At 52.4% G+C, this 19,533-nt stretch overlaps 1 protein-coding gene across 6 annotated transcripts; it reads left to right on the forward strand.

Annotated features, from left to right (window-relative positions):
* Positions 1–1,204: 1,204 nt before the first annotated feature.
* PTPRN (protein tyrosine phosphatase receptor type N) lies at positions 1,205–19,320 on the forward strand. Of its 6 annotated transcripts, none has more exons than XM_036914555.2 (23): positions 1,205–1,401; positions 2,853–2,903; positions 3,137–3,250; positions 6,041–6,137; positions 7,030–7,291; positions 7,375–7,729; positions 8,150–8,281; positions 8,888–8,922; positions 9,591–9,865; positions 10,062–10,148; positions 10,446–10,525; positions 10,701–10,765; positions 11,423–11,641; positions 12,090–12,290; positions 12,388–12,535; positions 12,697–12,770; positions 13,058–13,135; positions 13,248–13,367; positions 14,356–14,522; positions 17,394–17,447; positions 18,109–18,173; positions 18,271–18,428; positions 18,624–19,319. In XM_036914555.2, the coding sequence occupies exons 1-23, from the start codon at positions 1,287–1,289 to the stop codon at positions 18,693–18,695; spliced, it is 3,024 nt and encodes a 1,007-aa protein (XP_036770450.2). In that variant the 5' UTR covers positions 1,205–1,286; the 3' UTR covers positions 18,696–19,319. The 6 variants fall into 6 exon arrangements, with proteins under 6 accessions (XP_036770450.2, XP_036770459.2, XP_036770480.2 ...); XM_036914574.2 differs by having other exon boundaries at positions 1,206–1,401; positions 18,355–18,428; XM_036914596.2 differs by lacking the exon at positions 1,205–1,401 and adding an exon at positions 1,614–1,700.
* The last annotated feature ends 213 nt before the right edge of the window (positions 19,321–19,533 follow it).

The following is a 19,533-nucleotide window of genomic DNA, read 5'->3' on the forward strand; positions in this document are numbered from 1 at the left end:
TCACTCCCTAGTTTATGAGTGACAGGAGGGGAAGCAAAAGACTAGTTAGATGATTACTGCAATAATATTTGTCATGAAAGAATGCAGTGTTTTAGATAGAGCAGTGAGTATGGAGAGAAGTAGACTGATGGGAGATATGCCTTGCAGGTGGAAACCTAAGACTCTTACTAGGTTTGTGGTGGGAGAGGGTGAAAGCCAGGAGAGTCCAGGCTAATAACAAAAGCAAATATGTATCCAATGGTTAATATATGCCAAGGCTGTCATTGTTCCAAGTGATCCACAAGTTTAACTCATGTAATCCTCACAACCACCTTGTGAGGCAGGTATTATTAGCACCTCTATTTCACAGATTAGGAAACTGGGCGCAGAAAGGTTAAGCAACTTTGTAAGTTGTAAAGGAAACCTGACTTGGTCTCTTCAACGACAAAAATGGGATAGGGTGGGGGAAGTGGTGTCTATACTAATTTAAAGAGAATGAAGAAGCATAACCAAAGGCAATGTACTCTTTGACCCCTATTTTGAATTCACACACACACAAGCTGAAAAAGGGTATGTTTGGAAACAATATGAGAAATTTGAATATGAGCTGATCATTAAATGATGTTAGAGAATTAGATGTCATGCCCCTAACATGCACCCCCATTCCTCCTCCCAAACCCACAATCTTCCCGTGAGCCCGCTTCTCATAGGTCCCTCCCCTGAGTTCCCAGCTTTTGCAAAGTTACACCCCTGGTAGGTGGCATTGCTAGAACTGGACTCCAGGCGCGCACACGTATAACCATTCCTGCTCTTAAGGACGACTCCAGGACCATTAACTGGGATGCGTGGGTACCTATTCTACTCACTTTTATGCTCCCCATTTTAGGGTTTATACAATCTACTCACCCTTCTTTCCTCGCCTGCACCCAACTGTAACCCTTTTCGCCAACCCTGGGACTGGGTGATGGATGTGGTAGTCCTTGGGGAGAAGCATATGTCACAAGGGGTGGGGCCAAGTGGGAATTCTAGTGACGCGTCTACTATTTGGTGGAGGAGGGCTAGGGTGGGTAGGTCTCCCGCTAAGATAGTGCCCTTACGACAGGTATGACGCAAATAAGCCTAAGAGCCGGGGGTGGAGATGTCGTCACCACCCGCCGCGAGTTGGCCGAGTTGCAGCTAGAGGGGCGTATAGACCCCGCCTCGTAGGTGGGTGGGGAGTAGCAGGCCCCGCCTTGGCCCCTCTCGGCTAGCCCCGGCCAGCACCGCTGCGGCTCTGGCAGGGCAACGAGCGCGCGGAGCCGGCAAGGATGCGGCGCCCGCGGCGGCCTGGGGGTCCCGGGGGATCCGGGGGTCTCCGGGTGCTCCTCTGCCTCCTGCTGTTGAGCAGCCGGCCGGGAGGCTGCAGCGCCATTAGTGCCCACGGTCAGGAGGAAATGGGGGTGGGGGCGGGGGCGAAGAGCGAAACTCGGGGCGGGGGGAGTCTCAGGAAGGTAGGAAGCTCAGGTAGAATATGCGTGTGGAGTAGGGTAGGGGGCTGCTCTGTGAGATGAAGATGAGAAGGCGTCTGAGAGGAAAGGGGCGTAGGCCTGGAGGTGGGGCCGGGAATACGGGGGCGGGACCTAGGAGAAGCGGGCTCAGGGGAAGATTGCGGGTTTGGGAGGAGGGATGGGGGAGCTTATGGACAGAGGGACTTTGAGACTAGCTACAACCCCGTGAGAGAAGTAAGTCCCCCCGAGGCTCTGAAGAAGTGGTGACTGGCTCTGAGAGATGGCCGGGGCGTGGGGGTGGCGGTAGGGTGATGATGAGAGAACCCCGATCTTTGAGCAGTAAGAGTTGGGGACGCGTGCATCGGGATCCCAGCTCCTCGTAGAGGATCAGGCCGAGGAAGGGGCCAGGGTTTCTCTTTACATCTGGAGACACTGACTGCTGGGATCTGATCTCCAATAAGAGGGGGAGCTGGGGGAGGGAAGAAGAGAGACAAGAGGGAGGGGTCTTCTCTAGTCCCCCTCCTCACAGCCAGGCCCAGTGCTGACTCACTTCCGAGCGGACAGAGACTGTCAACGCTGACTCATGAGCCGGGGGGAGGGTGGGGGAGCGCGTGGGGGAAGGGGCTCAGCCTAGCTGTCTGGCGCCCTCCTTCCTTACGGGGCTTGGAGACCGATGCAGGGTACTTCCTGTGGCGCTATAGGTTGGTAGGGTGGTAGCCAAAGTCTGGAAGGGCGGAGGGGTCATGTCTTGTGGCTACTCCTGGCCCTGGCATCCCTCCCTCCCCTATTAACTGCTTCCAGGAGACGCCTCAGCGGTGCCAGGCTGAGGACTTCAGCACCGCGGACAGCGCCAGTGGCACGGGGCCAACGACTGTAGGGACAGAGTGGGGAGCACTGCCTTAGAGACACCCTATCATTATCCCTTTCCCACACGGAGGGGAGGTGTGCTAGGGTTTCCATCTCTCTGGAGCCCCAGGCCATCAGAGTTAGGAGGCTTTTGGAGGTTTGGGAAGGAAAGTCCCTTTTATCTCAGAATTTGGCCAGAAACTCCCCCAAAGTAATTGTATGAGGACAGAAGTATATAATCCTCCACTGTCACCACCACTGTGTACCTCGAAGGCTTCTTCTCCCCAGACTCAGTTAAACAAACTGAGCCTTTCAGGGAAAGGATCCAGACATGCACGCAGATCCTTAAAATCCAAAGCCAGATCCTATGCTTCCTTCTCTTAAGAATTCTAGGCTTCTTCTCTAGTTTCCTCCCAGCTTAAAGCCTTCCTTAGAATGAAACAATGGACCCAGCTGCTTCCCCCTCTCCCCACCCGTCCATCCATCTGACCATTCTGTATGTGTGGGTGTCTGAGCCTCTGCTCACCTGTCCCTCTACAGGCTGCCTGTTTGACCGCAGACTGTGCTCTCACCTTGAAGTCTGTATTCAGGGTGAGTAAGGCCCAGGCTAGGATTTACAATACAGGGGACACAATAAGAAAGAAGTATGGGGGAGGCCTGGGAGGAAGAAGAGATAGTGGGCTTGGAGAGAAAGGTACTGGCCTGGAGGAACAGAGCTCTCTAAGGCCAAGAGAAAAAATGGAGAGAGTGTTGCCCATTTGCAACCTGGACTTTGGAAAGCATCTTGTCCAAGCCCCCTGCTGACACCACTTTTGTGCTCTTAGATGGCTTGTTTGGACAGTGCCAAGTGGGAGTGGGGCAGGCCCGGCCCCTTTTGCAAGTCACCTCCCCAGTTCTTCAACGCTTACAAGGTGTGCTCCGACAGCTCATGTCCCAAGGTGAGGTCTAAGTGCACTGGAGAAGAGAATTTGAAACTTGGTTAGATAAGGATGGGGAAATGAGAGTCACCTGACTCAAGGATTTCTCCTCATAAAACAATCTTATCACAGCCACATCTGGAGCTTCACCTTCCCAGACCTTGCTGGAGAAGGGGGCAAGACAGGAGTAGGGGTGGAACCCTAGAGAAAGGCTGTTCATACTTGGACTCTGGAGGAATCTAGAGGAGGCTTCTAAAAGAAGCCACTGAAAGAGCCACCATCCATCTCTGTAGGAGCAGCCCACTCCTTGGAACTGTCTGAGTGCTCCAAAACCATGATCCTGGAGTCCTCAGCTAGGAGGACACCCTATTCATCCAATTCATTCATTCAACAAATGGTTATTGAGTACTTACTATGTGGCAAGCATAAATTTAGGTGCTTAGGATGTATCAGGACTAAAACAGATAAAGATCTCTGACTATTGGGGCTTATATTTGGGATATGAAGGGAGAGAAGACACTATATAAATTAGAAAATATATAGTATGTTAGAAGGTGATAAATGCCATGGAAGAAAATTTATTACAACAGGATAAAGGGAGCAGAGATGATGAGGTAGGAAGCTGCAGTATTAAACTGAGTGGTCAAGGTAGACTTCATTGAGAGCATGAAATTTGAACAAAGACATCAAGGAGGTGGGAGTGTTTTCCAGACCAAAGAGAACAGAAGCCCTGAAGTAGGAATATGAATTTTCTCATATTCCTACCATGAGACACCATGGGGAACACCTTTACAGTGTAGCTGTAGAGGAGTGATGGAAAGGGAGAATGGAAGATGCAGTCAGGTGTTTACTGGGGGAAAGGATGCAGCATCTTGCTTGCTGCTATGTTGGGAATGTATACTGTAGCGTGTAAAGGGTAGAAGCAGGGAGAACATTAAAAGCTACCACAATAATTCATGTACAAGATAGCATGGACCAGGGTGGTTGCAGGGAGGTAGAGAGGAATGACAGAATTCTGCATATATTTTTAAGGTAGTGAGCATTATTTCATGCAGTATTGGATATGGCTATGAAAGAAAGAGAAGAGTCAGGATGACACCCAGGTTTTATTGTCTTTATTGTCTGAACAACTGGGTTGATGGAGATGTCATTAAATATGCAGAAGTATCAACTTGGGAGAGGGATGTTAGTTTTGAATATATTGAGTTTAAGATGTCTGTTTAGGTAGAGTGGGAAATTGAGTATATGAGATCAGACTTTTTAGAGAGAGAGAGAGAATGAGGACTGGAGTGGAGATATCAATTTGGAATTCTATGGCATGCAGATGCTAATTAAACTCATGTAGTAGATGAGATAACCAAAGGATTGAGCATATTTTAGGAAGAGCCCTACAGAATTCTGATATTTTAGAGGACCAGAAGAAGGAGCAGAATCAACATAGGAGACTGAGAAGGGGCAGCCAGTGAGATAGGAGGAAAAACAAGAGTGTTTAGTGTCCTAGAAGCCAAGTGAAAATGTGTCACAGAGGAAAGAGGGGTTAACAGTGTCAAATGATGATGGTAGGTTAAGTAAGATAAGTCTGAGAATGGACTATTGGATTTAGATTTGATTAAGTCGCTGGTGATCTTGATGAAAGCTGTTTTGGTAGAATAGCTGGGAATAAAATCCTGAATAGATGGATTAGGACTGAAAAGAGGGAATGGGAGGAAAGGAATTGGATACAGCCAGTATAGATAAGGAGTCTTTCTGCAAAGAAAAGCAAAGAAGTGGGGTGATAGCTGGAGGAGAATGTGAGCTCAAGAAGTGTTTTTTTAAGATGGAAGTAATTGCATCATGTTTGTATGCTAATGGGAATAATTCACTGAACAGGGGAAAATAGAGGAGGAAAATAGGGAAGAAAATAGAGAAGATGTTCTAGAGTAGGTAGCAGGGGATGAAATCTAATACTCAAGTTGGGGAATGGAACTTAAACAGGAATACAGATAGTTCATCAGTGTTGATAGGCAAGAGGGCAAGTATGGATGCTAGTAGATGCCAGAATATGAGTTAAGAGAAGCACAGACTATTAATCTAGAAGTGAGGAAGAAGGAATTGGGGTGGTGAATAGGAGATTATTCTTTAGAATAGGTGACTGACTTTTCCTGAAGAGCAGTTTCACAAGGGGAATGTGTCAAACAGGAGGTCTCCTTCAGGATAAGGTGATGATGATGGTGATGAATGTTTAAAATGTGTATAGTGCTCTAGAATTTTCTAAGTACTTTCATTTCCCCAGTTGAACTTGATCTCCACCACGGCCCCATGAAATATGTATTATTCCCACTTGACAAAGAAAACTAAGGTTCAGGACCAACTACAAGAAGAATAGGAATAATACTGATGATAATAATAATAATAATATGATAATAATAATAGCAGCTATTTAAAGTTCACTATACAACAGGTACTATTTGAACCACTTTATACTGTGTTATTTTAATTATCACAGCAATCTTAGGGGGTATAAACCCCATTTTACGGATGAGAGAATTGAGTCTCATGCAGGGTCAGCAATTTGCTGAAAGTCAAATTAGTAAATGGCAGAAGATTCAAAACTAGTGTGAATGGAAGCAGTCTGACTCCAAAATCTGTACCTGCAAGTTGGGAACTGGACAGCTCATATCACTCACCATGTCTCAGGACGCCCTCCACTGCCCTCTGCTCTACCAAACTCAATACACTGCAGCGGGGGGAGTGAAGTTTTGGTCTCCACTGGTCCCTGTTACTGTGCCCTCAGACTATGAACCAATCTCACCATGTCCTGTTCCCTGGCAGGATTGTCCTGGCATGATGACCTCACTCAGTATGTGATCTCCCAGGAGATGGAGCGCATCCCCAGGCTTCGCCCCCTAGAGCCCCGCCCAAGGGACAGGTAGGCATCCTTTCTCAACAACTCTAACATGGTAAGGGTGGTGGGTCTGTGGTCTGCCTGCTGGTCAGAGGGAAGGGGAGGAAAATGGGCACCAAGGTCAGCAGGCTGAGGCACAGATAAAAGAGGTTCAGGAGTGGTCATCTGACACATTCACACTCTGTAGCAGCTGAGTTCATTCCTGGGGATCCAGCAAAACAGGGACATGTTTTTAATGTTTTGAAAAAACTGGGCATTTGATACTTTAAAAGAAGCATCAAAGTAATCATCATGGGGCAAATTAGAATTTTGTTGGACTGAAGTTTTTTAATGTTCGGTTCATTTCTATATGGGATTGTGAATATACCATCATCTTTTTGTGATTAAGGTTTCTGATGGCATTGTTCAAACTCTGTAAGGCAGAGAAAAGTAAATGAGGGCCATGGGGCTCAGATGATACCAGGATGAAGAAGGCAGAGTGGAGCAGGTGTTAGGCACAGTAAGGGGGCCACAGTATTGAATGTTTGAAAAGGTACTTGGAGAGCCAGGTGTAGGGCCATGCACACAGGGAGGGGGGCAAGCTGAAGCCACAGTTCATCTCCAGACACTCCTGGCTGCCTTCCCCTGCTCCCGCTCTCCCCTTCTCCGTCCCTAGGCTCATGCTTCCCTAGCTTCTGCCGCTGTGTTTCAGGGACCCAGACACGCTCACCGGGCTGGTGATGACTCTGCCCCAGGCTTGGCCCTCTGGTCCTCCCCCATGCTACTCTCTCCTCTCTTGGGGCTACCTCATTTTTTGAGAGGTCAGGCTTACTCTAAACTGCTGAGCCTGTCTGGTCCCTACATCTCTGCCTCATAGGGTTTGTATGCCTTTTCCCCCTACACAACCAACACACACACACTTTGCTTTCCTCCCCAGATCTGGCTTGGTGCCCAGAAGACCAGGTCCCGCTGGGGAGCTGCTTTTACAGGGCATCCCCACTGGTTCCCCCCCTGCAGCCCAGCACCGGCTTCCTCGCCCTCCAGTGGGCGGGGGCGGAGCTGGGGTAGGCTCCCCACTGTCCCCCCTGCAGGCTGAGCTGCTGCCCCCTCTTTTGGAGCATCTGCTGCTGCCCCCACAGCCCCCCCACTCTGCCCTGAGTTATGAGCCTGCCGTGCTGCAGCCCTACCTGTTCCATCAGGTGAGCCCTAGACACTGGCCCTGCCCTTACCCTCCACCTCTGCCCTGACTTCTGCCCTTACCTGGATCTCTGGTTTCCCACAGTTTGCCTCCCGTGATGGCTCCCGGGGCCCAGAGAGCTCTCCAGGGATGGTCAGTGTCAGCCCCCTCCCCAAGGCTGGACCCCCTGCCCTCTTCAGCAGAACTGCCTCCAAGAGCACGTTTGGGGCTCACCCTGGCCAGTCCTACGGGGACCCTCCAGGGCCTTCACCTGCTCAGCTTTTCCAGGAGTCAGGGCTGCTCTACCTGGCCCAGGAGCCACCAGTGCCCAGCAGGGCCAAGGCCCCGAGGCTGCCAGAGCAAGGGGGTAGCAGCCATGCAGAGGACCCCACAGAGAGCTATGAGGAGGAAGGACTAGAGGATCCCAGGGAGAAGCCTCCTTCTCCGGCAGAGCAGCCAGGTAACAGTCCTCAGCATCCGTCCATGCCTGTGGGGGCTCCTTTTGGAGCTTCTTCCTGACTGACCACGCATTTGTTACTTTGCCCTTCAAGTTCATTCCTACGTTTTAACTAATGCCTTACTGACAACCTGATCTATGCCAGCCAATAGGTAGGCAGTGGGGATACAGTGAGCATAGGGATGATGTGACTCTTCTTTTTCTGGACAGTCAAAATGTCCCTGGTGGCCTGAGTTATGAGTTAGTCTTGACCCCCAAAGGTCTTCCCCCCAAAGTGTGGACAAGGGCTAGAAGAGGAGGGCATCAGGGTCCTGGTAATTGAGAAGAAGCTCTGAAAACGCTAGACTCCTCCCACCCCTCAATACATCCCATAAGTTCATCCAGCCCCCAGCCCTAAGCTCTGCATCTGGCTCCCCCCGGCAGATGTAACCCTGCAGAGACTGGCAGCTGTGCTGGCAGGCTATGGGGTGGAGTTGCGCCAGCTGACCCCTGAGCAGCTCTCCACCCTCTCAACCCTGCTACAGCTGCTGCCCAAGGGAGCAGGACGGAATCTGGGTGAGTGTCCAGGCAAAGAGACTAGCAGCTACTAACTCCGTGGAGGCCTCTTGCCCCACCTCTAAGACCACAGGAAGCAGCCTAGAGGGGAAGCGTCAGGATCCAGGAAGGGAGTTCTTTTGAGACAAGAGACACAGAGTCGTTGCCAGCAAAGAGCAGGGAGCAATAGATTGGAGTGGTGGGCTGAGGAGTAGGGTCAGAAGAGAACTGGAGGGTGGAAGCAATGGAAAAAGGCCCATGGGCTGTGAGGAGGGATCACAAGGCACCAGGGAAGGGGGCTGATGATAATGAGGACCTCAGGAAGGGTGGAGGCAATGCATAGAAGCCAGTAATTCATGGGGAGAGGAGGTCTGAACAAAGAACAGCTTTGAGAGGTGTGGTCAATAACAGAAGGAGGCATTGAGAGAACAAGGAATTATAAGGCAGAAGCGAAAAGGCACAAGGCCATGCCTAGGATGAGACCAATGACAGGTGCTGGTCACTGACAGGGGAGAGAGGCTACAGCAAATGTAACAGATCCAGGGCCTCAGACCCTTTCTCCCACCTGTGTTGTGTGGACCTTAGCCTTGGCCCTTTGCCCAGAGTCTTGTTTTCCTATCTCTATAGGAGGGGTTGTAAATACTGGAGCTGACATCAAGAAAGTAAGTTTGTGGCACCTCCCTGACCTCTAAGTGCCCCATGGCAACACATCCCCTTGCCAAAATCTAAACCTCAGGATCAGGACCCAGCATCTGCATCCTCCAACTCCTCATTCTAAGGGAACCAAGGCCCAAACGGCAAGTCTTTGCCTGAGGTCTTGCTTCAAGTTGAGAGCAGAGCTGGGACTAGAAACAGCTTTGCACCGCCTCCACTACAATCACTTCAGATCTGATGATCCTCAGTGGAGCTGCAGACTCCTGCCCCTGCCCCTCCCGCCCCTGCCCCCCACCTCATAGCTTGAGCAGCTATATCTGATTCATGTTGGACCGAAAAGATTTTGTGGGCTTAACAAAAGTCTAAAAACCATGCCTGCCTGTTCATCTTCTCCCCTAACCCCAATGTCCCTCACTTTGGATGTTATCCCACTCCAGCCCATCTTGTGGATTGTTACTGATCGTGTTCTACTCATTCAATCCTTTATTCACTCATTCACCCACTTGGCTTACCTTTCTGGGTGCCCTGTTTGTGCCCAGTGCTGCCCTGGGCCCTGGGGCTAGAAAGAATTAAGTCCTGAGCTCCTCTACAGGGAGCTCAAGTCCAGGAGTAGGCCCCCCTCCCCCGTGCTCCTCCACTGTCCAGAGACCACACCTCTATCTTCTCTTCTAAACAGACCATGGAGGAGCAGGTACAGGGTGGAGACACAGCAGAGCCTCCGTCCCCCACACTCACCCTGCCTGGATACTCCACAGCCAGCTCCACCTCCAGTAAAGCCCAGCAAGTGCTGATCTCTGGACCCACTGAGCCCCCCGGAGCTGCTGACCCCTCTGCCACACCTGTGCTGCTGGAGAAGAAAAGTCCACTGGGCCAGAGTCAGCCCACAGTGGTGAGGCAGCCCTCAACTCGGCCCTCCGCAGAGGAGTATGGCTACATTGTCACTGACCAGAAGTAAGGGCTTCAGCCTGGGGAAGCCTTCCAGTCCCCTGAGGGTTGGGCTGGCCTGCCTGATAGAGTGCTGAGAGCAGAAATCCAGATGTGAAGTAGACAGGGCAGTGGGCTGCTCTGTACCCCTGAAGGTGGCTTGTTTCAAGAAAGTGGCCAAGGTGTTCTCCACTTCCTTCTTCTGTCTGATCCCCACCTCCAGGCCCCTGAGTCTGGCTGTGGGAGTGAAGCTGCTGGAGATCCTGGCTGAGCATGTGCACGTGTCCTCAGGCAGCTTTATCAACATCAGGTGGGGCTGGCATCTGGCTGGGGCAGCAGGGATCTGGAAGGTGGCCTGATGCAGGAAGTGGCGGGAGGGGCTCAGGGGAGGAAGGGAAGACAACCACTGGATAAGGGGCCAATATGGGGTGAGAGATGCTCTCAGCTGCATTGAAGGTTCTGACATGCCTAGCCCTACCCAGTATGCCCATGTAGGGGATCTCTGATCATCTCCAGCCCCATTTCTGATGGGGAGAGGGCCAAAGCTGGCCTTTTAGAGTCTGCTGTCTATGGTGGGTGAGGCAGTGACATAGTTCCTATTTGGCAGTGTGGTGGGACCAGCCCTCACTTTCCGCATCCGGCACAATGAACAGAACGTGTCTTTGGCTGATGTGACCCAGCAAGCTGGTAAATGCTGCCTGGCCCCAACCCCAGCCCTAGTAGAATATAGCAAGGCCAGTAGCTGATGCTCCCCTTAAAATATTCCCAGCCCACATGGTTCTTGCCTGCCACCTGGCATAGCAAGATACAGTGTGGAGACTACATGGGGCTGCAGAGAGTCTGACCTATGTCCTCCCTGCAGGGCTGGTGAAGTCCGAACTGGAAGCACAGACAGGGCTCCAGATCTTGCAGACAGGAGTGGGGCAGGTATGAGCTAACTGGAGAATCAGTCAAAACCCCAAAGGGCTAATATTACCCACATAGAGGCAAATTTGACAGGAGAACCAGAGCTTGCGCTCATATACCTGGTGGGCCATTGCCTGGACCAAAGCCCCCCCATGCAATTTCCCTTCTGACCAGTAGATGGCTCCAGCGGCCCCAGCAGATGGCCTCCCTGCGGGACCCGCCTTTTATAGGGGGGCAGCAATCTTGGAAGAATATCTGAGATGTCCACAGCCTTCTGGAGCAGTCTCTAAATTCCAAGGGAAAATCCTAAGCAGAATGGACATTAAACTCAAAATATGTTTCTATTCTTCACCCAACACTGATGCCTCACATTCTACTATTTAATTCCTTGGGTCTTTCTACAGTTTTCTACATTGTTAAATGCACAACCTCCTAAATGGGTCAGTCACTAAGTCTCGTACAGTGCAGTGTGGTTGAGTTGGTCTGATGGGGAGTGAGAAAGAGGATCTTGGGTCTATCTGAGCCCTTCTGCCTGTACTCCATGCTCTTGCCCCCCACCCCCACCCCCAGCTCTGCCGCAGTAGGTATCCTCAGGGACTGTGCCATGGGACAGGGTGAGGAGAGCTCCTAAATCCACTCCTGCCACTGTCCCCCTTGATTCCAACCTTGTTCCCACAGAGGGAGGAGGCAGCTGCAGTGCTTCCCCGACCAGCCCGAGGCACGTCTCCCATGCGCTCGGTGCTGCTCACTCTGGTGGCCGTGGCAGGTGTGACTGGACTGCTAGTGGCTCTTGCAGTGGCTCTGTGTGTGCGGCAGCATGTGCGGCAGCGGGACAAGGAGCGCCTGGCAGCCCTGGGACCTGAGGGAGCCCATGGGGACACTACCTTTGAGTACCAGGTGTGCAACCCCAGAAGCTTGTTGGTGGAGGTTATGGAAGGGGCTTGGGAGTCTGGGTCTCGCATACAGTGTGGGTGGGGAGTTGGATGGAGAGCGCACACCCTTCCCTGGGAATGTCCAGGCAGGAGCTAGAGAAGCCACAGTGGGTATGCTGTGTGGCATTTTGAATGGATGGGAATTGGGAGCAGATGGTTCTTAAAGTTCTCCCCAGTGCTTTGATTCTGGGGTTCTGGGATTCCATTCTGTAATATCTGAGGTTGTCCTAGGCAATATCCAAGAAGAACAGCCCAGATAAGGATGAGGGCCAGGGCAGGAGATCCTACCCCAGAGGAGATGGTTTGCATTCTAAATCAATCAAGGACGAGCCCAGGAATCCAGGATTGAATCCAGGACTCTGTTGAAAAGGCTTCAGGGGACCTTGGACCTCGGACCTTTTCTTCTTCTGCAGGACCTGTGCCGCCAGCACGTGGCCACAAAGTCCCTGTTCAGCCGGGCAGAGGGTCCGCCTGAGCCTTCTCGGGTGAGCAGCGTGTCCTCCCAGTTCAGCGATGCAGCCCAGGCAAGCCCCAGCTCCCACAGCAGCACCCCATCCTGGTGCGAGGAGCCCGCCCAGGCCAACATGGACATCTCTACAGGACACATGATTCTGGTCAGGACAGGGCCTGGGCCCAGCAGGATGAGGGACCAGGATGGTGGGAAAGGCAGGGCTGTCAATGTAGCCAGACCCTGCTGTGGTGCCCCTGCAGGCATACATGGAGGACCACCTACGGAACCGGGACCGCTTGGCCAAGGAGTGGCAGGCCCTGTGTGCCTACCAGGCGGAGCCCGACACTTGCACCACGGCCCAGGAAGAGGGCAACATCAAAAAGAACCGCCACCCCGACTTCCTGCCCTGTGAGTGAGTCCTGCTGGCCATCCCCGCCCAGCGCTGTCTGTGCTGGGAGCTCTGGAGGGCTTGGGGGAAAGGGCTGGGCTCCTGGCTCAGGCTGATTGACTGAGGTGCCAGGACCCCAGTGACTGGAGGGGCAATTGGGTGGGATGTGGGGTCTGTGCAGATGACCACGCTCGCATCAAGCTGAAGGTGGAGAGCAGCCCTTCACGGAGTGATTACATCAATGCCAGCCCCATTGTGAGTGGCCCTGGCTCCAGCCCCCACCTCTGCCCCATTTTTATCCCGCCCCCATAAACCGTATTTCCTTATATAGTCACCTGGGCCCAGAGCAGGTGAGCGGACAGGGTGATGGGACAGGCAGGGCACCCACCCCACATGAGGATCTGGAATCGTGGGGTCTGATCTCCTAACATGGGATTGGGGGGTTCTCAGGCTCCCTTAGACCCTGGCCTACTCCCTTTGATCAACCCTCTCTATAGTGGCATCTTCCATTCTGGCTCACGATGTGTCTTACCTACCCTTAGATTGAGCATGACCCTCGGATGCCAGCCTACATAGCCACACAGGGCCCGCTGTCCCACACCATCGCAGACTTCTGGCAGGTAGGATCTTGGAGGGAGAGCTTCTCTAGGGACCAGGGGCTCTTGTGGGCAGCTAGGGCCAGCGAGGTCCCAGGGAGGTTAGAATGAAGCTTACATGGATCTGTGTCCCTAGATGGTGTGGGAGAGTGGCTGCACTGTCATCGTCATGCTGACCCCACTGGTGGAGGATGGTGTCAAGCAGTGTGACCGCTACTGGCCAGATGAGGGCTCTTCCCTCTACCACGTATATGAGGTCAGCTGGACCCCACAGCTGGGGGACAATGGGAGGAGGGAAAGTGGATGGTGGGCCATTCATACATGCATGAATATATATGTATGTAAACATATATATGGACACACATATTTTCACATACATACATGTGTGTGTGTGTCCAGTCTAGGGCCATAAAGCATTTGTAAGGACCTATTATGAAAGGTGCAGAAATAAAACTATAAACCACTGAAACTGAGGTAAAAGGCTAAGAGTAAAGAGTAGTAAGTATACCCAAAGACCAAGATTAAGACCTACTTTAATTGAGCCTAACTTAGCTCTGAATTTCCTGGAGGCCAAAGCAGAGAAAGAAATACCATCAGTCATATATGTTGCTTATTAATACAGAAATAAACTTTTCCATTAGAAGAGAGGAAGGATAGGTAGGGGGTGCTGAGCATAGGCAAAGCAGGGAGAGAAGAAACAGATTCCCAACAAATGTAGGTGATCTCCCAGTTAAACAAGAGACATTAAGAACACAACAGAAGCTTCTCATTACCAGATGGGCACTGGATAGTAGTTTTATTATTATTATTATTATTATTATTATTATTATTATGAGAGGTGCACTCATGCCACAGCCTTTTTTTTTTTTAGTTTTTAAAAATTTATTGGTCTTGCTCATGATTGTTTGATCTGAAAAATCAAATAAAAATACTGAATTTTGTCAAAGTTCATGGTGTGTTTGTAGCACAGACACTTTGCTGAACTGTGAGGAAGAAGAAGGAGAAATTCTGTCCCCAGGAAGCTCACGGTAGTTGTGTCTAGATGGAAAAGCTACCAGTTGTCCTGAACAGTAGATAAGTGACAGACAACTAAGGTTCTTGGGGACAGATGGGACAGTGGAGCAGGAGATTCATAAACGTCCTGAAGGATTTAGAATTTGAACTGGCTTAGGAGGCTCGAGGATTTGGAGAGGCCGAGGAACATGCACGTAGATGTGGAGAGGCCCTGACGAGTTCCTCCGCAGGTAAACCTGGTATCGGAGCACATCTGGTGCGAGGACTTCCTGGTGCGGAGCTTCTACCTGAAGAACGTGCAGACCCAGGAGACACGCACGCTCACACAGTTCCACTTCCTCAGCTGGCCGGCAGAGGGCACTCCGGCCTCCACGCGGCCCCTGCTGGACTTCCGCAGGTGAGCGCCCCGAGCCCCGCGAGGGGCAGGGGCGCCGGTCTGGGGCAGTCTGGGTAGTGGGGAAGCCTCCACGGAGGCTCCGAGGAGCTGGGGAGGGAGCATCGCAGGAGCAAGGCTCCCCACCAACTCCAGCCCGCCAGGTCCTTCTGGGGCCCCAGGTCGTGGGATGCAGACCTCCACCAGACCTGGAGCCACTGCTTCTGGCCTCCCGCGCCCCGTCCCGACTCCAGACCAGGACGGGATCCCTGTCTTGCTGTGCCCACCCCCCACCCCTGCGATCCAGATGCGTTTCTGCTGTCTCCCTCTCTTGCCTCTTTTTCTCCCTGCCTCTGGAGTCTGGCTCCTTCTCCATCTCCTTCCCCCAAACAGTACTCACCTTACTCCTGGCTCCATCCCTCTGTCCTTCTCTCCCTCTGCTTGACCCCTGCCTCCTGTCTCTCCTTTCCGTTGCCTCCTGTCCTGCTTGCTCGGGCCTCCAGCACATTCTGTCTGCTTGTCCCCCCATCTCCTGCCCCCTCCCACCCAGCTCCCTTTTACTCCTCTCTTTTTGCCTCTGTTTTTATTTCTCTCTGTCTTTCCTCCTCTTTCCCTCTCCCTTCCATCTCTCTTCTCTCTCCCCCACTCCCCTCATCTCTTTATCTCTCTCCATCTCTCTCTGTCTCTCTGTCTCTCTCCCTCTCAGCACCTCTTTCCTGTTGAGCCTCTTCTCCTCTCTTTGTTTCTCTTCCTTCTTTTTCTCCACCTCCCTCCCACCTCTCCCTATTTATCTCTACCTCTCTCTGTCTGTCCCTCCATCTGCCTGTCTCCCCATCCCTGTCTTTCGCCTCCCCACCGCCTCTGTCTCTCTCTTTCCCTCTCACAGCTGCCAGTGTCATTTTTGTGGTCTGCAGCTAGTATTCTCACTCCAGTTGCATAGTCACAAAAGTGATCATTGGCAGGTGTGGCTGCTGCATGAACAGGACAATCAGAATATGTGGGCCCAGGGACCACCTGGAAGGCTGCTGGGAGAGCTGGGGGCTGGGGGAACTGAGGGCAAAGACAAATGCTATCAAAAGAGGTATGGGGGGATCTCTGGAGTCTGGGGACTCAGTGGAAGTGGGCGGGGGCTGGAACAGGAAGCTGACTGAGGGACTTACCTGAAACCACAGCCAGGCCCAAGCCTCCAGCAGCCCCTGGCCTTTCCTCTCCCCAGACAAGTGAAGCCTGCCACCACTGGCAGGAGCCTCGCCCACACTGCAGCCCCCTCCTGCTTCCTGCCCCTTGCCAGGCTGGCTGAGGTCTCCAGGTGCTGGGCAGGGAGCAGAGGAGAGAGCCAGGGTGGGAATCTGGGGACAGTTTCTGAGCCTCTGGACAATGGTTTCTACCTGGGGTCCCTGGGGCCCAAGGCACAGGCTTCTCAAAAGCGATGCCATGGGTATCAGAGCTATGTCTTGTTTTCCACATTTTAAAAATCCTTAGAGAAGTGCATATATAGTGCATGGACCTGTCTTAAGGCTGCACAGGTAAGCCAGAAAGGTTCTGTTCCTTTGCTATAGGCTGGAATTATGTACACTCAGGTGTCATTAGACACCCAGAACAAATTAATTGCTGTATATAATAATTATTATTAATTAATAAATATAGCTTGGTGAAAGCCCACCAGAGGGAAGGCAAAATAATTTTTCTAAGTCCCAGGAAGTGACCCCAAGCAAGTTCCTTGGCCTTCATCTGTTTCCTTACCTGTGGAATGAGGATGATGACCCATTTTTCAGGGGGTTGTTACAAGAGTCAATGGGCTAAAGTCTGTAAAATTTAGTTCGAGTACCTAGCACATAGCAAGGGCTTAATTAATTCTAGATACTATTTATTGTCATTAGCGTTAAACAATTGAGAACCACTGTTGTAACCTCTGTTCAACCCCAGCCCTCTGGACAATGTGCTAGAAAACCATGTGGACTCCTATAAAACCATTCTAAGTCACCTGGCCCATGCAAGTGTGGGGAATCCAGGAGAATCACCAAGTTCCAAGTTCTCCCTGAAACAATCCAACAACCCCTAAGAAGGTCCTCCCTAGTTCTGGCCCACTGGGGGTATCAAGGTTCTGCAGGTGACCCTCAAAGCAGGAAAGTCGTAAGGGACAAGGGCAGGTTAGACTGGGCCTAGTGAAGGAGGGAGAACCCCCCTGCTCACTGTTGAACTGTGGTCAGAGCAGCAGAGAAAAATCTGAGGTCCAAGTGGACCCCAAGTCTGAATATGACCCAACCACAGAGCTGAGGGGTTGTCCTTCTCTGGCCAGAGGAACTTTGTGTTCCATGGCTACCTGATCTCACTGCTGAGGAGGATCACAAGGAGCCCGAGTGGGGAAAGGAACAGCCTGGGCGGTTGTAGAGGAGGATTGAGGGGCAGAGCAGGAATGTGGCAAGAATGATATCCTTGAGGTCACCAGAAAGCCTATCCAACCTATACCTCTGGTAGAGGTGGTATTAATATTACTGTGTTTTATTATTAACAGTACTACCATTTATTCAGCCCTTACCGTGTGCCAGACGCTGCACTTAGTTCTTTACATGGCTTATCTCACTTAATCATGTTAAGAACCCTAAGAAGATTACTATTATTAGCACCCCCATTTTCCAGGTAAGAAAACTGAGGTTCAAAGAGGTCAAGTCAGTTGTTCTAGGGGCACAGCTTGGACTCATAGCTCATAAGGGACAAGACACGCCCAGTGCCATCCAGAACCATGTCTGGTTCTTTGCCTCCAGCCTGGACTCTCCATCCTGCCCTCTTCCCTCCTCTGTCTTGGGCATGTGGGAGAAAAGGAAGAGAGGCCCACAAATGTTCCTTTTCCCTCCGTGGGAGGCCCCTGGCCCTCACACCCATTTCTGGTTGCAGGAAGGTGAACAAGTGCTACCGTGGCCGCTCCTGCCCCATCATCGTCCACTGCAGGTGTGGGGAGGGGCAGCGGGAGGGAGCGGGGATGGCAGGGGGCCTGCTGCCCAGGCTAGAGGGCCCTGTGGTGTGGTGCTTCTGATTAACCCCCTCTCTGGTTCTCCTCCCTGTGGACACCTCCCGTGCACGTGTCTGCCTGGCCCCTCAGGGCCAGCAATCCACAGCCGTTGAGCCAAGTTCAGCATACCATCTGTGTTTTCTTAATAACCCATGAGCTAAGAATAGTGTTCACATTTTTAAATGGCCAAAGGGAAAACAAAAAAAAAAGAATGTGCAACAGATTAGATATGGCCCACAAAGTTGAAAATATTTATCATTATCATTCACACACAAACTTTGCTGAACAAAAGCCTGGCTGGCCACATAGTCCAAAGGGTCATCACCATTTCCTCTGGCTGCCTCCTGCTTTGGGCTGAGCCAGGGCTCTCCTTTTCTTTTGGCTCGCTGCCCAAATGACACCCATGGATCACAGGCTCCCCACTCAAGCCCAAGTCCCAGGGCTCAGGTGCTGTGACCAATCCCTCATCCTTGGTTCACTCATACCCTCCTCAAGCCAATCCTAATGGCCCCACCAGTGTCCTCCCTACCCCCAACCTCCATGTCCCTACCCCCTTCCCGCTGGGTCCTGAGCTGAGCCTGTCACCATCTCCTGTTTCAGCGATGGTGCAGGGAGGACTGGTACCTACATCCTCATCGACATGGTACTGAACCGCATGGCGAAAGGTGAGGGCCTTCCCCACGGTGCCCACAGCCCAGCCCCTGGGCCACAGGACTTCGTGGAGGGCCAGGCTGTCACCCATTCTTTGCCCAATCCTCCAAGTCTCCCACCCCAGGATGCCCCAGGCTTTCTGGGTCTCCTCCTCTGGACACCCCCTGAGCAGCCCTGTGCCCCACCCCCTTCCAGGAGTAAAGGAAATTGACATCGCTGCCACCCTGGAGCATGTCCGTGACCAGCGGCCTGGCCTTGTCCGCTCTAAGGTGACTGTCCCTCCCTGCCCCAACCCTAGCTGTCACCCTTCCCCAAGGAAACCAGCAGCAGCCTGCTTGTATGCCTCCCCCAGGAGGACTCCCCCTCTCCCAAGTGACTTCCCCAGCTCCCACTCCCAAAAGCCCCCTGGGACAGGAGCAGAGGCCAAGCCTCCCTGTGACCCTCCTCCCACTGCCCTCCCCCAGGACCAGTTTGAATTTGCCCTGACAGCTGTGGCAGAGGAGGTGAATGCCATCCTCAAGGCCCTGCCCCAGTGAGACCCCTGGGGCCCCTCCTTGGGCAGCCCAGCCTCTGCTCCTTCTTCGCCTCTGTGATCATCTATCTGTGTACCCACTCCTCACTACCCCCCCCTTGCTTCTTCCCCCTGGGCCCCTCTTGGGCATGTCCAGCCCTTCCAAGAGGACTGTGTAAGGAAGGGGAAGGGGGAAGGGCCAACCTGCCCAGCCTCTCATGCCAGAGCCCAGGGCAGCCCTGGGGCATCCCATGAGGGAGCTGGCGGACATCCAGGAAGAGAGGCAAGTCATGGGCAGCAAGTCCACCCAGAGCCTTCTCCTGCCTGAGTTCCCAGCCCCATCTTCCACCCTTCTGGCTCCCAACAAGTCTATGTGGATGCCCCCCACCTTCAATGTGGACATACTAGAGTGGAGGGGCGGCCACACCCCGCTCCTCACGCTTTGCCAGCCCCTGCTGCCTGCTGTCCTGCCTCTGTGGCCCATACTCTGGCTCCCCACCCCCACCCCAGGCCTCTTCCCCCAGCCCTCCCGCCACATGCCACTCAGATCTCTCCCTCTACCAGAAGAGAACATTTCTAGAAAAGTCTACTTTTGTATGAGTGTGAATAAAGTTAGTGTGTCGTGTGTGCAGCTGCAACCTGGACTCCTACACATTTTGGTCTGCTCTGCTTCCAGACTCCAGCGCCAGCCTTAGTCTGGAGCCAGGGCTGCTGTTTCTCAGGAGATACAGAGAATGTGATGGGGGGCCAGGCTGTTGAGGCAGGCTCTCCCAGGTTTGAACAGTCACTAGAAACAAGGCAGTAGTTTCTCTAAGCTGCGCTTTCTGTATGGCTGGCAGTCTCCAAGGTGCAGACATACATTA

Source organism: Manis pentadactyla, chromosome 6 (assembly GCF_030020395.1).
Source record: "Manis pentadactyla isolate mManPen7 chromosome 6, mManPen7.hap1, whole genome shotgun sequence".
Lineage (NCBI taxonomy): Eukaryota > Metazoa > Chordata > Mammalia > Pholidota > Manidae > Manis > Manis pentadactyla.

Coding starts and splice junctions, on each gene's coding strand:
- PTPRN (XM_036914555.2), top strand. CDS start 1,287: ATGCGGCGCCCGCGGCGGCCTGGGGGTCCCGGGGGATCCGGGGGTCTC. Junction 10,766..11,422: donor TGCAGACAGGAGTGGGGCAG/GTATGAGCTAAC, acceptor TTGTTCCCACAG/AGGGAGGAGGCAGCTGCAGT. Junction 14,523..17,393: donor CCCCTGCTGGACTTCCGCAG/GTGAGCGCCCCG, acceptor TTCTGGTTGCAG/GAAGGTGAACAAGTGCTACC.